This window comes from Rhincodon typus, chromosome 23 (assembly GCF_021869965.1).
Source record: "Rhincodon typus isolate 14 chromosome 23, sRhiTyp1.1, whole genome shotgun sequence".
In the NCBI taxonomy this organism is placed as follows: domain Eukaryota; kingdom Metazoa; phylum Chordata; class Chondrichthyes; order Orectolobiformes; family Rhincodontidae; genus Rhincodon; species Rhincodon typus.
In genome coordinates this window covers 16,781,792-16,799,776 of record NC_063354.1, presented here as the reverse complement: position 1 = coordinate 16,799,776, position 17,985 = coordinate 16,781,792, and the positions used below count along the sequence as shown (strand labels likewise).

At 41.6% G+C, this 17,985-nt stretch overlaps 1 protein-coding gene across 1 annotated transcript in view; it reads left to right on the top strand.

Annotated features, from left to right (window-relative positions):
• The window catches only part of LOC109931210 (caspase recruitment domain-containing protein 14-like), a 69,742-nt gene that overhangs the window by 12,068 nt on the left and 39,689 nt on the right, over positions 1-17,985 (top strand). Inside the window, exons 4-9 of the mRNA XM_048611105.1 lie at positions 3,281-3,606; positions 6,047-6,217; positions 6,657-6,776; positions 11,126-11,251; positions 12,548-12,700; positions 15,369-15,483. Coding sequence (XP_048467062.1) covers positions 3,281-3,606; positions 6,047-6,217; positions 6,657-6,776; positions 11,126-11,251; positions 12,548-12,700; positions 15,369-15,483 — 1,011 coding nt within the window. The remainder of the gene's footprint in view (positions 1-3,280; positions 3,607-6,046; positions 6,218-6,656; positions 6,777-11,125; positions 11,252-12,547; positions 12,701-15,368; positions 15,484-17,985) is intronic.

Genomic DNA, 17,985 nt, shown 5'->3' with positions numbered 1-17,985 from the left:
GCCATATTGATGACTGCATCAGTGCGGCCTTGAGCTTCTGCGAGGAGCTCGAGCAATTCATCAACTGCACCAACACCTTCCACCCCGCCCTCAAATTCACCGGGACTATTTCTGACACCTCCATCCCCTTCCTGGACCTCTCCGTCTCTAACTCTGGAAACCGACTCACAACTGATGTTCATTTCAAACCCACCGACTCCCACAACTACCTCAACCACACCTCTTCTCACCAACCCTCCTGCAAAGATGCTATCCCACACTCCCAAATCCTCTGCCTCTGCCGCATCTGCTCCAGGGATGAGGCATTCCACTCCAGGACATCCCAGATATCCTCCTAATTTAGGGACCGTAATTTCCTCTCCTCTGTAATTAAAGATGCCATTCCCCGCATCTCCTTCATTTCCCTCACTTAAAGAACAAACAAAATTGCATCACAGGAACAGGCCCTTCGACCCTCCAAGCCTGCACTGACATGCTGCCCGTCACAACTAAAGCCCCTGACCCTTCTGGGGACCATATCCCTCTATTCCCATCCTATTCATGTATTTGTCAAGATGCCCTTTATAAGTCACTGTAGCATCTGCTTCCACTACCTACCCCGGCAGTGAGTTCCAGGCACCCACCACCTTCTGTGTAAAAAACTTGCCTCGTACGTCACCTTTAAACCTTGCCCCTCGCACCTTAAACCTATGCCCCCTAGTAACTGACCCTTCTACCCTGGGCTTCTGACTGTCCACTCTGTCCATGCCCTTCATAATCTTGTAGACCTGTAATAGGTCGCCCCTTTACCTTTGTCATTCCAGTGAGAACAACCCAAGTTTCTCCAACCTCTCCTCATAGCTAATGCCCTCCGTACCAGGCAACATCCTGGTAAATCTTTTCTGTACCCTCTCCAAAGCTACCATATCCTTCTGGTAGTGTGGCGACCCGATTTGAACACAATATTCCAAATGCCGCCTAACTAAGGTTCTATAAAGCTGCAATATCCCCTGCCAATTTTTAAACTCAATGCCCCAGCCGATGCCCTCAAACTCCCCCACCCCAATACCAATATGGATAGATCCCCCTTAGTCCTTACGTACCACCCTGCCAACCTCCAGATCCAACGCATCATCCTCCGACATTTCCACCACCTAAAATCAGACCCTGCCACCAAAAAGCTATTTCCCTCCCCACTCCTGTCTGCTTTACACATTCATTCCATGACTCCCTCATCAGCTGTATACTCCACACCAATTCCTCCACCACACCCAATACCTTTCCCTGCAACTGCAAGAGGTACAATACCTGCCCCTACACCTCCCCTCTCACCTACATCCAAAGCCAAAAATAATCCTTCCAGATCCGGCAGAGATTCACCTGCCCTTCATCCAACCTTATATATTGCATCTGCTACTCCAGATGTGGTCTCCTCTATATCGGGGAGACTAAATGCAGACTCTGGGACCGGTTTGCGAAGCATCTGCCCTCTGCATGCATCAATCACCTGACCTTCTGGTTGCCATCCATTTAAATTCCCCCTCCCACTCCCCTGACAACATGTTCATCCTTGGACTCCTCCACTGTCAGAGTGAGGCCAAACGTAAACTGGAGGAACAACACCTGATATTTCGCCGTGGAAGCTTACAGCCCAATGGCCTTAAAATTGACTTCACAGCTTCAAACTCCCTCCACCCCCAGCCTTATCCCAAGTCCAGCCCTTGCCCTGCTGACCTGACCTAACTTGTCCATCTTCCTACTCACCTATCCACTCCGCCTTTCCCACGGACCAATCACTACCTGCATCCACCTATCACAGTCTGTCCTACCATTTCCCCAGCCCCAACCACCTCCCTCTATTTATTTCTGGGCACCTCCCCCCTCCGCACCCCACCCCTCCCCCCTCCTAGTCTTGATGAAGGATTTCGGCCTGAAATGTTGACTTACTTGCTGCTCGGATGCTGTCAGACTGACTGTGCTTTTCCAGCCTCATATCTATAGACAGAGATAACATTTAAGGTCAATATCCTTTCGTCTGAACTGGGAAGAGAGGTAGCAACTTCTAAGCAAATACAGAGGCAGGGAAAGGTAAGGGATGGAAGCCCTGTAACGGAGTGGCATGCAGACAAAGTTAAATGCAAAAGAGATGATAGTGATGGAACAAGTATAGAAACGAAAGGTAATTCTAAAGAAGTAAATGACAACCACAGAATCATTATCAACACCTGAAAAAGTAGGGGGGCGTGGGGGGTGCGCAAAGATTACAGTCTGAAATTATCAAACTCAGTGTTCAGTTCAGAAGGCTGCAAAATACGTAAACAAAAGTGAGATGTTATTCCTTGACCTCGCATTGAGCTTTCTTGTGTCAATGTAAGAGGCTGAGAATGGAGTATGTGAGGAGGAATGAGGCAGGGAAATAAAGGTACAGGCAACCCGCTTGCAAAACTGAATGGTGGTGTTCTGCAAAACAGTCACCCAACCTACAGTGTAGAAGAGACTGCATCATAAGTAACAAATAAAATATACAATGTTGTAAGAAGCACAGTTTTCACCTGGAAGAAGAGTTTATGGCTCTGGATGGGAGGAAGAGAAGTGGGTGTATCTCATTATTTTATTGGAAAGGGGTTTAGATATTTAGGTATACCAGAGCATTATGAAGTGATCTGTCCATTATGGTGATCTGTCCACTTGTATGGGATGGAAAGATTTATCCAGTAACAGTTTATTATTTAAATTCACTGCACAATAGTGATGGTAATAACCTATCAAAATAGCTGTTTTCCTAGGCTATATATTGGGTAGCCATTAAATCAGTCACGTAGATGGTACAAATCAGCTTTCGGTTTTAAAATTAGTCCTTAGCATCATGTCCAAATACTTATAAGAATTATATTAAAAAGTGTTTAAGCAATACAAAATGATGCTATGCTGCAGTTGCCATAGAGTTTTTTAGACACCATCTCAAAGGGTAATGATAAAACGTAAGCCAGTTCAGCAAAACATGATTCTTAGATAATAATCAACCGCATTTCCAACTGCAATTCAGAAACCTAAAACTATTATCAGCATATGATTCCAGCTCTGCAAATATCTTATTTCTTTGCCCTCAGTTTTACTTGAGAGTCAGTTTCTTCAACTCATGCATACATACTACTGACATTCTGGTCATTGATCTGTCAATAGTTTGCAGTAAATGACAAAAGTAAAATGTGTCCCAATCATGCTGTCATGCAGAGGATTCTGATAGTGGGTATTCAAGAAAGAGCACTAAAAATGACCCATTTGCTTTTTTTCGCTGCAGTTGAGAAAGGAAATTTGGATTTAATTCAGTTTCTAATGAATGAAGTGATGAAGGCTCAGAAATGGCTAGGAGAAGAGAAATACCACAGACATCGGTTGCAGGATAAATTTCGAAGCTTGGAAGACCAAAACCAGCAACTGAAGACTGAGCTCAAGGGTTTGAAGACAGCTGAGGCTAACTTGAGCAGAATTAAGATGGACTGGAATCATCACCATGACGAAATGATTCGGTTGAAAGAGGAGAGCTATCAGATATTAATGCGGTATACAAATACTCTGCGGGAGAAGGAAATGTCCGTGACACGGAGCAGAGAGCTATATCAACAGGTATTGCTTTATTGTTCAATCATAAATTTCTACCTTCATATCCTAATCAGGTAATGTTCTAATATGACCCTAGACCTTTGATCTCCGGTGGTGATCTGGGATGGCAGGGGTTAAGGAAGATGTCAATTTGTTATCTTGATGCTGTAGGCCAGTCATGCATAATGTAGGAAGCCAGGTATCAAATCTAGCCTGCCAGACATTCTGAAACACTAACCTGGCCTGGTTAGCTTCATTAATAAGCCTTATTACCAGCCTCCGGGAGGGTAGTTTTGTGTGCTACTCTCGACTATGCAGAAAATTCTACTTTAGAGAGATGATTCATGAATAATTGCAAGTCAGCATGTGAGGACAGAAAGAATGAAAGAAAGTGAGAGATAGAGAATAAAGGCAAGAGAAATAATGCTAATGATGGAAGAGGAGTTGCAATGTATTGATATCCATATGTTGCAAGTTAGCAGTATTGGCTACATTGTCACAAAGAGCTGCCAAGCAGATGCTCACTGTGTTCAATAGGGATTGAGGAAATTAATGCCACGTACCTTGCTTTTTGGATTTTTTTGTAAACATTGTGACGGTGTTTTCTGAAATGAAAGATGAGTGCTCTACCCATCATGACATTATGCAAAGGGTGACACATTGGTGTAGAAATTCTTTTGCTAGCGTGCAACCAATCGCAATATTTAGAGTATCTGAGCACAGTCTGCAGTATTTATAGGCCCGTACAAATTATTCAGCACAATTCACTGCAAGCAATTCTGGCAGACATAGCAGACATAGTAGAAACTTGTTTCAATGTTGCAGAAAATCATGGGAAAAGCATTGTTTAGTATGTTCAGAATGCATGTCAGAAATAAGTAACAATTATGTTCCTTATCATTTAAAATGAGTGACCAGAGTCAATCAAAGGCAAAAGCATAGAGGCCTTAGTCTACGTTAAAGTATTAAGGAAAGCAATTCTTCTCTCTGATCACTTGGTGAAATGGATTTTTATAAGATGTTGTTAGAATAACTGAAGAAATTTTTGGAGAAATTTCATTTGACTTGAAACATTATATAGCTGTTATCAATTGATATAACACTGTTATCTATCGGGATCATGTGTACAGTGCTGAAAGGCTATTGTGTAATTGTATAAATAATTAGATACAAACAAGGAGGTGTGCAGCAAAACAATTGTAAGGACATGATGCTCTTCCCTCCACCAACAGTTAATAAACTTTAAAAAAAAGGTTGTAGGTCATGAATTAGCCTCATCCCTCAATGTCACATTTCTGTCATCATATGATTAGTCAATGGCACTAAAATCAATTGATTCAAATAAGGTGAAATATTGCAATTCTGGACAAATACATAGTAAAAACTCCTTCATTTCTGCTTGCATATTTCTTAAAACAGCAGTAAGGGCAGATGTTGAATTTTGTAGATTTTGTAGAATTCTTGTTCATTTGTAATATTGAGAATTTGCTACATGTGACTCAGAAACCAGTAGTAGTTGTTTACATTCTGTCAATACAAATAGTCAAAGATTTGTCCTTGAGATAGTAGGAACTGCAGATGCTGGAGAATCTGAGATAACAAGGTGTAGAGCTGGATGAACACAGCAGGCCAAGCAGCATCAGAGGAGCAGGAAAGCTGACGTTTCGGGCCTAGACCCTTCTTCAGAAAAAACAATTGTCCCTGTTGTTCGCCTTTGTTATTTATGTTGTAATGTTCAACTGAGATATATGAAGATTGAATTTTAACAATCAAATTTGATGTCTTATTTCTGCAACCTACTTGCGGGATTGTAATAAACTTACATTGTCAAGGTCATCTGGGCTGCATCTCTACCCACTGATTTATTGAGTTACCCCAAATTGGACCCCAAACAGTCTCACAAAATAGACTGTGGGTCATCTATGAACAAGAATCTAAATGCAACCTGAATGAATCTCTACTAATTACTAAGCAGTGGTTAATTTTAAAATTGAAAGCAATATGCTACAGTTAAACCAACTGCTCAGCACTGTTTCACTTTCAGGATTTAAGAACAAACTTCATCTGTTAATAGCAAAAGGTAGATTGAAGCTATACATTTTAGAAATTGTTGATTTATCACTTCTTTCTTGCACTTTTAAAAAAAAATGTTAATTAAAATTTGTGGTAAAGTTTCACACCATTCAAAAATAATTATTAAAAATTAACTAACTTATGTATATCTAGAGCAGAATAATTTGGTAGATTAGACTGTGCTAACAAAACTTTTTGTTCTCTGATGAACTAATCTGTATTAAATTTCTTGTGTAATTGATGTTTTGCTATATTCTCATTGCTAAATCAATGTGTTTGGATGACATTGTCAAACAGCAAAATGAGTGTTACTGAATAGACAATCTTTTCAAATGTTCACATCATATCCCAAAAATGATTTCACGGTGATCCTTTTTGACTTAATTAAAAGGTGGATGATCTTAGGATGGAGAATAAGAAACTAAAACTAGAATTTGATGTTGAGCGAAGAATGTCCTCCAAGCTGCGTGAAGCATTCAAGCCTAAAGAAGACCAACTTTTAAACTTAAAAGGAGAAATTGATAAACTGAGGTCAAGGATTCAAGAGTTGCAAATAAACCCAGTGAGTATAGTGCAATATGTATAAGTATCTATCATTATCTTTCCCTCAAGCTCTCCTTCTTAATTTAAACTTCTCTAACTTTCAGATTACCTCAATGATGCCATCACCTTTTGCACACTACTGTTAATTTTTGATTTTTCTGCCAATCAGAATATAAAACTTTGATTTTTGATAACCCAGAGCTCAGATAACTAATATTTACAATACCCAAGGGACCCAAAAAGCAATTACGAAAGAAGAAAGAACAATTCATCTTTACAAAGCATTTTATATAATCTCCGGATATCCTAATACACTACAGAGTCATTAAAGTAATTTTAAGGTGTAATCACTGTTGTAATGCAAAATGAAAGAAATGTTTGTCAGGAAAAAGCTTTCAATGAGAATTTCTGGCTTTTTATTTTAAAATTATGGAGGTATTCAATATTTTTTTAAACAGGTGACAATTGACATGTTGGAGCAGGAACGTGTAGAAGCTCTGGAAGACAAGCAGGATCTGATGAAAGAGATCAGTTCACTGCGGTTGGAGCTCGATCAGGCTGAACGTCTAAGGAATGAGGTGCGAGCAACCTAAAGTTAAAGGTTGTTGAAAGTTTTGAAAGAGACATTGTAAAACTAGAAAACCACAGGGAGAAACAAGCACTTCTGACATTTAATCATTTATATTTGCCCATCAGATATTTGAACACAAAATTTTTTTTTCTGAGGAGTCTGCCAGATTTCTTGAGGGCTAATTTTCTTTAGTTTTTCGGGGGCTCCTTTCTCATTCTCGCTAACACATTTATTATGAGATGCAGCCTGTGAGTGGAGGGGTGGTTCCTCACCATTTCCTTCCATCCTCTTTAGAGGGGCAACCTTTCTCTGATTGATTGCCCCCCCTATGTGTAATCAGTTAAGTCCAGTGATACTGCACCTTCACTATCTGTGAAGTTGCCCAGGTCTCCAAATTTTAGGCAAGTTTTAAACTTCAAGGGTATGGCCCATTCAAAACATCTGGGCTGCAACATAATTATATCTTCTGAATTTGAGAACCTACATGGAAATCATCCCTCCTGCTGAACTATGGTGCAGGGGCCAACAGGTCAGAGGAGTTGAGATAATTTTGTAAGTTTGTTTATAAAAAATTACTTTTCTATAGAACCCATGTGGATCAGAAGGAATAGCAGCACTTCTTCACAAAGGGCTTCCCTGGCCCAGACTTTGCCTATTATTGTAATTAATTGTAATTGTAGTGGGGGATTCAATAGTAAGGGGCACAGACAAGCGCTTCTGTGGACGCGAACGAGATGAAAGGATGGTACGTTGCCTCCCGGGTGCCAGGGTCCGTGATGTCTCAGATCGTGTCTTCAAGATCCTTAAGGGGGAGGGTGAGCAACCGGCAGTCATGGTACACATCGGTACCAATGACATAGGTAGAAAAAGGACAGAGAATGTGAAAAACGAGTACGGGGAGTTAGGTTGGAAGCTGAAGTCCAGGACAAACAGAGTAGTTATCTCTGGATTACTACCAGTGCCACGTGATAACGAAGTAAGAAATAGGGAGAGAGTGCAGCTAAACACGTGGCTACAGGGCTGGTGTAGGAGGGAGGGCTTCCATTATGTGGATAATTGGAGCACTTTCTGGGGAAGGTGGGACCTGTACAGTAAGGACGCGTTGCACCTGAACCGGAAGGGCACAAATATCCTGGGAGGGAGGTTTGCTAGAGCTGTACGGGATGGTTTAAACTAGTTTGGCAGGGGGTGGGGAACCGGATTTATAATTCAGAGGATGAGGTATTCGGCCTTCCAACAGGCACAACAGGGAGTGAGGTGGTTTATAAAGAAATGCAGTCGATGGAGTGTAATTGCGGACAGCGAGATGGTTTGAGGTGTGTATACTTCAATGCAAGAAGTATCAGAAATAAAGCAGATGAACTTAGAGCATGGGTCGGTACTTGGAACTACGATGTTGTGGCCATTACAGAAACTTGTATCTCAGGGAGAGGAATGGATGTTGGAAGTTCCGGGATTTAGATGCTTTAACAGAAATAGGGAGGGTGGAAAAAGAGGTGGGTGAGTGGCATTGCTAGTCAGGGCGAGTATAGCAGCTACTGAAAGGCAGTTCGAGAATGATATGTCTACAGAGGGGGGTCAGTTTGGGTTGAGGTCAGGAACAAGAAAGGAGCAGTCACTTTGTTGGGGGTTTTTTACAGACCCCCTAATAGTTGCAGAGAAGTAGAGGAGCGGATTGGGAGGCAGATACTGGAAAGGTGCAGAAGTCACAGGGTTGCAGTCATGGGTGACTTCAACTTTCCAAATATTGATTGAAAACATTTTAGTTGTAATAGTTTAGATGGAGCAGATTTTGTCCAGTGCGTTCAGGAAGGATTCTTGACACAGTATGTGGATAGACCAACATGAGGAGAGGCCACTTTGGATTTGATGCTTGGCATCGAACCGGGCCAAGTGTTAGACCTGTTGGTAGGAGAGAATTTTGGCGGTAGTGATCATAACTCTATTTCTTTCACGATAGTCATGGATAAGGATAGGTACATACGGCAGGGTAAAGTTTATAATTGGGGGAAGGGTAATTACAATTCAGTTAGGCAAGAACTGGGTAACATAAGTTGGGAACAGATGCTGTCAAGGAAGAGCGCCACAGAAATGTGGAGATTGTTTAAGGAATGCATACTGCATGTGCTCGATATGTTTGTCACTAGCAGGCTGAGAAGATGCGGTCGAGTGAGGGAGCCATGGTTCTCGAGAGAGGTCGAACGACTAGTTAAGAGGAAGAAGGATGCTTATGTAAGGTTTAGGAAAAGAGGAACGGAAAAGGCTCCAGAGGGATACAAGTTAGCCAGGAAGGAGCTGAAGAAAGGGCTTTGGAGAGCTATAAGGGGGCATGAGAAAACCTTGGCAGATAGGATCAAGGAAAACTCCAAGGCTTTTTACACATATGTGCAGAACAAGAGAATGACCAGGGAAAGGGTAGGGCTGATCAAGGATTGTAAAGGGAATTTGTGCACAGAGATAGGAGAGGTCCTTAATGAATACTTTTCTTCAGTATTCACAACTGAGAGGGACCTAGTTGTAGAGGAGGATGTTGTGAAACAGGCAGGTAGGCTAGAGGAGGTTGATGTTAGTAAAGAAGATGTGCTAGGAATTTTGAGGAATTTGAAGATAGATAAGTCCCCCGGGCCTGATGGGATTTATCCAAGGATTCTATGGGAAACGAGGGACGAGATCGCAGGGCCTTTGGCGATGATCTTTTCATCCTCACTGTCCATGGGTATACTGCCGGACGATTGGAAAGAGGCAAACGTTATTCCCTTGTTCAAAAAAGGGAACAGGGATAACCTCGGAAATTACAGACCAGTTAGTCTTACGTCAGTGGTGGGCAAATTATTGGAAAGGGCTCTGAGAGACAGGATTTATGATCACTTGGAAAGGCACAGTTTGATTCGTGATAGTCAGCATGGATTTGTGATGGGTAGATCATGCCTCACAAACCTTATTGAATTCTTTGAAGAGGTGACCAAACACGTGGATGAAGGTGGAGCAGTGGATGTGGTATACATGGATTTAAGTAAGGCATTTGATAAGGTTCCCCATGGTAGGCTCATGCAGAAGGTAAGGAGGCATGGGATAGGGGGAAATGTGGCAGATTGGATTCAGAATTGGCTGACCCTTAGAAGACAAAGGGTGGTAGTGGACAGAAAATAGTCAACATGGTGCTCAGTTACGAGTGGTGTACCACAAGGATCTGTTCTGGGTCCTCTTCTATTTGTGATTTTTGTAAATGATTTGGATGAAGGAGTGGAAGAGTGGATCAGCAAGTTTGCAGAGGATACGAAGGTCGGTCACGTTGTGGACAGTGCGGAGGGCTGTTCTAGGTTACAAAGGGACATTGATAGGATGCAGAGCTGGGCTGAGAAGTAGCAGATGGAGTTTAACCCTGAAAAGTGTGAGGTGATTCATTTTGGAAGGACAAACTTGAAAGCAGAGTACAGGGTTAACGGAAAGATTCTTGGCAGTTTGGAGGAGCAGAGGGATCTTGGTGTTCATGTTCACAGTTCCCTGAAAGCTGCCACCCAGGTGGATAGAGTTGTTATGAAGGCGTATGGTGTGTTAGCTTTCATTAATAGAGGGATTGAGTTCAAGAGCCGTGAAGTAATGCTCCAGCTATACAAAAGCCTGGTTCAGCCACATCTGGAGTATTGTGTCCAGTTCTGGTCACCTCATTACAGGACCAGATTAGGGTCCTCATTGGGGACATTTAAGTGGCTATTAGATAGGCATATGGATGATAGTATAAGGTAGCGGTGGAGGTTAGATAGACCTTAGGTTTTGGGTAAAAGCTGGGCACAACATGGTGGGCCGAAGGGCCTGTACTGTTCTGTACTGTTCTATGTTCTGTTATTGTTCCTGCAAACTTTGGCTGTCAAAAGCCCTTGCCCATTCCTAACTTTCTGTCAAGGACCAAGCCACTGGTGTCCTCAGATTTCCAACTCAATTTCTAGACCCATCTGCCAACTCTGACATCAGAAAATGGCAACAGGATTATTAAATGGTTAGAAATCCCATTTCTGTTCAGAAGCAAAGGTACTGAACAATGCATTTCAGCAACTGGTTAGTCCATGCAAATAGTAAATTTGCCACAACAGATTGCATATATACAATGCCACTGACAATGGATCAATGTCCCTAGCTGCTTTACAATTATGAAAGCTTTCACTGTGCATACTTAATTGCTGTCTTCTATCGATCTTAATATGGAACTAATCCATCTAAACTTTAGCAACCTGATATCTTAAGATTCATCTGAACGTGTTCCTTTCAGATGAGCCTTTGTCTTTCCCTTTGCTTTGGAGTGAGGTTCCCATGAGTTCAAAATATTTCAACCTGTTTTATTTTCTTCTATACTGCCAGTACCTGGATGAAAAGGAGAATATGCTGATGGAGTGTGCTACTCTGAAGATTGACTGTGATATGTACAAAGATAAAATCACCTCACTCCAGACACAAGTGTTAGAGCTGCAAAAAGAACGTGATGAGGTAAATAAATTGTAACTATCTCCTCATCACTGAAGGTGGTAATTTCTGCAGGAGTATTGGTGTTAACATGTTTTCAGTGTCTCAGCCAAATAGTCATGCTTCATATATGAGGCTCATTGGGGAGTATCAGCAAATTATTCACTTAATTCCATTAATTACTGACCTTTTAAGGGCACCTATTTATCTATTTAAGGACATCAATCATTGTACTGGGCTTCTTATAATAATTACTTCTCATATGCTTCAAAGTTGTTGAGTACATATTATTGCCGTATGAAAGAGAATTGTATTTGTCTAAAGGAGGAGTGATTTAACTAATTAGGCTAATGACACTTAGATATTCAGTACTGGAACAAGTAATGATAGGAAAGACGATAACGGTATGAATAATGTTTGTATTCAAGTGTTTGAACAGGCAACATTAGCAAATGTGGTACATATAATTAATGTACTTATTTACAGATATTAATGGAGTAGGTAACATGAAGGACTGATATAAATAATATTTAGGAAGTTACAGCTTTAAAACATTATTAATGTTGTTATTGTTACAATGGTACTGCTTGAGCTGCAGTGCGAAACATTTATAAAGACAATTTTGTCAGAAGAATCTCAATGCTGCACTTGAGAAGAATCCATAAACTCGAAACCAAGATTGATCAAACATTTCCAATTGAAAGCCCTTCAAAATAAATTATTTCTATCCCCCCATATTGGGCTTGCTTGCATAAATTAAAATAATCCGTTTCTTGTATGGAAATAATAGCCTGTTGATATTATTGTTATCGTGTTGATGTTGATGTTAACTGAAACTTTTTAAATATGGATATATGATTAAAAGTAGAAATACATAGAGGTTACAATGTTGGGATGAAACATTTGACTCCTACATAGGAACACATAGTCCAATCACAATTACCCACCCAGTCCCAATATCCCTTTATCTTCTTTTCCTTTGCAGAAAAGAAATTAGGTAATTTATGAGGATATCTTTTCATTTTACATTTCAAGTTGGATTGTGAATATGAAATAATGTCCTTACTTTTGTTTGTATGCTTGATAACCAGAAACATCATTTGGCATTTTAGTTCTGAAACCTCAGGCCATGAATACCAAAAAGGTTCATTATTGGAGCCAGACAGTGCACGTTGGAGCATTGTCTTAATGGTAATCAGTTTAGCGTAAAAACTTTTGTAACTATAAAGCTCCTTGATCAGCATAAATTTTGAAGCAGCCATAAACAGGCTAATCATGAGGGTAATGTGCAGTAAAAGATTTTTTTTTAACTTTCCACAGGCATATTCAGCCAGGGATGAAGCACAATTGCAAATTAGCAAAACGATCATGGACAAAGATTTATGTCGTCGCCAAGTTATTGAATTACAGGACACGTACCGTGAGTTGAATAAGGAGCTGCTGCAGTTAAGATCAAACAGGAACAAACAGGAGGTAGGGCCTTTTTTGCTTTCAATCACAATTAAAAACATAAGCTGGGACTTCCATTGAGTCTTGAAATGAGGTAGACAGAGACCAAATCTGACCTCCAAAGATGACCTTCTAAAAATATAGATGAGTTTTTCTGACTTGTGTTCCCTACTGTTATAAAATTTCTTAAGCACAAAATTCAAGAATAGGGTTGGCGACCCAGGGAATATTCCCTTTCATTTAGCCCAGGGAATTCCAGGATTTCAAGGGGTTACAGAGCCTGACCTGGAGCTGCAGTAGGCATAGGTTCTTTGGAGCCATTTAAGTGAGATCACAGGTTATTTTGCATTTGATGACTTGCCATTTCAAAGTCATGATGTTGTGACTTATGCTTGAGTCCTTATCCAACCATGGACACTCTAGTGATACCATACCAGGCTAGCAACTTTCTTTGTTTTTCAAGATTGACGTTGATTGGTAGCCTTATGGTCCTGCCTGTGCCTCACTTACCCCTTACAGCTGGAGGCAAATTAAACAGAAGATAATACTAGCCAGAGCCTCAGTTGTGTGACTGAAGACCCTGGGAGTCAAAACTTCATGAATCAGAAACAAAAAAAAAATGCTGCACAAACATTCAACAAGTCAGTCAATTTCAGTTGAAGGAATAGATGAGCTAAAGTCTCAAGTGTGACCTCTCAGTTAAAACTTTGCTGATGGAAGCTCCACCCATGAAACATTAACATGCCTGTGTTCCCTATAGCTTCAGATAAACATATTGAATTTACTCAGCATTTTACTCTCATCATGTGATATTATTGGGAGCTATATGAGTTGTTGCACACAGAAAAAGATTTATAGATGATTTCATATTTATAGAGAAGGGGGAAGGCTTGGAATGGGCAGTCAATGGAGAAGCCAGTTATTATCTAGGATTAAATAAAAGTGTAAGGATGGATTGATTTGATTGAACCGGTTTGTGTGATACAATTTATTCTTCATGAGTATTAGTTTCTGCCCTCTTTTCAGATATGAAAAAATAAAGATAAATTTGTGTTTAAATAGCACATTCCACAATATGTCCCAAGGTGTCGTATAGTCAATGGATAATTTTAAAGTGTAGTGACTGTTGAGATATAAGAAAAATGGCAACCAATCTGCACAAATAAAACCATGAAGTAATTTTTTGGAACAGCTGCGTTTTGGTGTTGTTTGAGGAATGACTTATGGCCAACGCACTGAAAGAACCCTTTTGCTGTTCTTAGAATAGTTTGTTGGGATATTTTATCTCCGCACGAGTGAACAGATGAGGTTTTTAGTTTAAAATCTCATCCAAGTGATGACACCATCACCAACACTCCCCTGGCACCACATTAAACCTCATGTCTAGACCTTGTGGCTAAGACTGTGGAGAATGGCATGAATGCATAATCTGCTGGCATAATTTAGATGTCCTATTTGACCATTACAAATACTTCACACCACGTTGTTCTCCATATTAAGTTCATGCTGCTGCTGATAAACTTTGTTCACAACGTAGACCCTCCTCTTTTCTGAGCCCATGAAAATGAAGTCATTTATTCAGAGTTTTACAGCTAGCAACAAACAATGGGGAGGTGATGGCCTAGTGGCATTACCACTGGACTGTTGCTCCAGAGATCCAGGTAATGTTCTGGGGACCACATTTCGAATCCTGTCATGGTAGAATTTGAATCCAACAAAAATCTGGAATTAATTGTCTAATGATGACTTGTTGCCATTGTCGATTGTTGGCAAAAACTTATCTGGTTCACTAATTCCCTTTGGGGAAGGAAACTGCAATCCTTAACTGGTCTGGCCTACATGTCACTCCAGACCCACAACAATGTTGCTGACTCTTAACTGCCCTCGGGCATCGAGGGATGGGTGGTAAATGCTGGCCTGGCTAGTGATGCCTACAGTCCTGTATTCAAACACAGTGTTGCTGGAGACTGAGAAGGATTGTACTACAGGAGGAGCTGAGGAGATTCACCAGGATGCTGCCTGGGTTGGCACGTTTTACCAATGAAGAAAGGCTGGATAAGTTCAGGTTGTTTTCTTTAGGGCAGAGAAGGCTCGGGGAGGGGGAATCTGACTGGGGTGTACAAGGTTATGAGGGGCATGAACAGGGTGAAAAGAAAGTAGCTGTTCACCTTAATAATAATGGGGCATAATTTTGAGGTGAAGGCAGGAGGTTTAGAGGGGGTTTGAGGAAAATGTTTTTCATCCAGAAGGTTGCAGGAATCTGGAATGCACTGCCTGGGAGGGTGGTTGAGGCAGGCAACCTCACAACTTTTAAAAAGTACATGAACCGTGGTCGAAATGTCATAACATTCAAGGCTAAGGGTCTAGAGCTGGAAAGTGTGATTAGTGTATTTAGGTCAATACAGACTCAATGGGCCAAAGGGCCTTTCTATGCTGTATGACTCTATGACAATATTACAAGGTGTACCCAACTGAAACCAGGCACCTAAAGCATAACCTTTAACATACCAACGATGGGCTCTGTTACCATTTGGATGAATAAACCTCATTTGAATCAATGACGTTTTGATGAAACTAGTGGTTTCAGTGAAGTTTACTGTTTACTTTATTATCGACTTGAAAAATCCAGATAATATTAAGATGAATACAAAGGTAAAATTCACTTTCATTTTTTATCTTTATTCCTTGACAGAAAGTAACAAATAATAAAACTCCTCCACGTGAAAAACCCAAACTGAAGCGTCTGCAAGCAGTGAATCCCAGGACCACCAGCTATGACAGTGATGAAAGCAGTTGCAGCAGTCAATGTGATGTATGTCTGAGCAAACTTCTAATACATTTAGAATAACTGTTCAAAGAGAGGGACAGTATTGTGCTGCTGAAGTTCTGTGGACTATCCTGGAAATTATTCACGTTTGCAATGAAAATAAGTCAGACTGAGATTCAAATTTAAAAAGGATTTGGATCCAAACTTCCTTTCAACATAATAATGGAATAATACACAGAATTCATGGCACAGTAACAGGCCAATCATACTAACTAGTCTATAGCTGTGTTTATGCATTATAAGAACATCCTTCCCCCAACGCTCAAAACATATCCTTCTACTTCTTTCTCTGTCAAGTAGTCTTTTGGTGCCTAGACCTTTCCCCATAATGAATAAATCATTATAGAAATAGTAGTATTTCCAAAATTGCTTTCTTTGGTGAGTCATCTATCACAAAAAAATTCTCAATTGGACAGTATTTTAACATTTGGTTCTTGTATAAATTTAACTCAGAGATAATTACAAGTTGGCATATAGAGAGAGGTATGCTCACAAATATGTGAATATATGCATAAATATACACATACATCCTGTGACATATCACTGAGTCACATAGATAACAAAGGATTAAGATTCAACTCTTATCCCTTGATGAGTTAGTTGAAATGAGCTCAGACAAGTTCTGGAGGATTACAACTGACTCTCATATCCTTGAGTTAGGAAGAAGAAAGATCAGATTGAGTTCCTGCTCTTATTTTCCACCAACTGTCTTGCCATGAGAAAATGTGTATCTCTGAGCATCAGCTACTGTCATAGTGCACAGACATTATTACCACTACAGTATAGAACAGACATAATGGAACAGCTGGTCATTTTCTGTTCTTCAAATGTCACTTGTTCATTTTCCTTTCTTCCAAATCTTATTTTTTGCCTTTCAGTAATTTCCAACCTGATCCAGAGTGAAACTTGCGACTTGTTCCTAATTTATTTTCTTTTGCATTTTAAATCAAAATCTTAGTTTGCTTGAAGTGCTATTGGAGTCTGTGAGGGACAGTGTTGCCTGGAGGATATATGAAACCACCATGGCCCATAGGAGTAGATCATTCTGCCCTGTACCATTGTATCTCAACTTAATTTTCCCAGCTTTGAGCCGTATCCCTTGATAACTCATTCTCTCTCTTTCTTTCCTGTCTCTTCAGGTACCATGCTCTAAGAGTACATTAGTGACCATGAACCTCCATGTGTTGGCCCATGATATTACTTGACAAATTACTGCAGTGGTTTGTCAATGCTTTCTCCAGACTCTGGCTGACTGGAGACTCTCCCACTCTTACTACCTGTCATAAGTATATCGGAAGGTTTTCAGGTGGATTACCAACCTGAGATAGTAGGAACTGCAGATGCTGGAGAATCCGAGACAACAAGGTGCAGAGCTGGATGAACACAGCAGGCCAAGCAGCATCATAGGAGCAGAAAGGCTGACGTTTTGGGCCTAGACCCTTCATCAGAAAAGGGGGAGGGGAAGGGGGTTCTGAAATAAATAGGGAGAGAGTGGGAGGCGGATAGAAGATGGATAGAGGAGAGGATAGGTGGAGAGGAAACAAACAGGTCAAAGAGGCGGGGATGGAGCCAGTAAAGGTGAGTGTAGGTGGGGAGTTAGGGAGGGGATAGGTCAGTCCAGGGAGGACGGACAGGTCGAGGGGGCGGGATGAGGTTAGTAGGTAGGAGATGGGGGTGCAGTTTGAGGTGGGAGGAGGGGATAGGTGGGAGGAAGAACAGGTTAGGGAGGCGGGGACAAGCTGGACTGGTTTTGGGATGCGGTAGGGGGAGGGGAGATTTTGAACCTCCCACCCACCTTCCTGCAAAAATGCCATCCCCTATTCCCAATTCCTTCGCCTCTGCCGCATCTGCTCCCAGGATGAGGCATTCCACTCCCGTACATCTCAGTTGTCCTCGTTTTTCGAGGACCGTAACTTCCCCCCCCCACAGTGGTCGAGAACGCCCTCAACCGTGTCTCCCACATCTCCCGCAATTCTCCTCACACCCCGTCCACGCAATAAGAACCAAAAAAGAATCCCCCTTGTCCTCACGTACCACCCCACCAACCTCCGGATCCAACGCATCATCCTCCGACACTTCCGCCATCTGCAATCCGACCCCACCACCAAAGACATCTTTCCCTCCCCACCCTTATCTGCTTTCCGGAGGGACCACTCTCTCCGTGACTCCCTTGTCAGCTCCACACTCCCCTCCAGCCCCACCACACCCGGCACTTTTCCCTGCAACCGCAGGAAGTGCTACACCTGCCCCCATACCTCCTCCCTCACCCCCATCCCAGGCCCCAAGAAGACTTTCCACATCAAGCAGATGTTCACCTGCACATCTGCCAATGTGGTATACTGCATCCACTGTACCCGTTGTGGCCTCCTCTACATCGGGGAAACCAAGCGGAGGCTCGGGGACCGCTTTGCAGAACACCTACGCTCGGTTCGCAATAAACAACTGCACCTCCCAGTCGCGAACCATTTCAACTCCCCCTCCC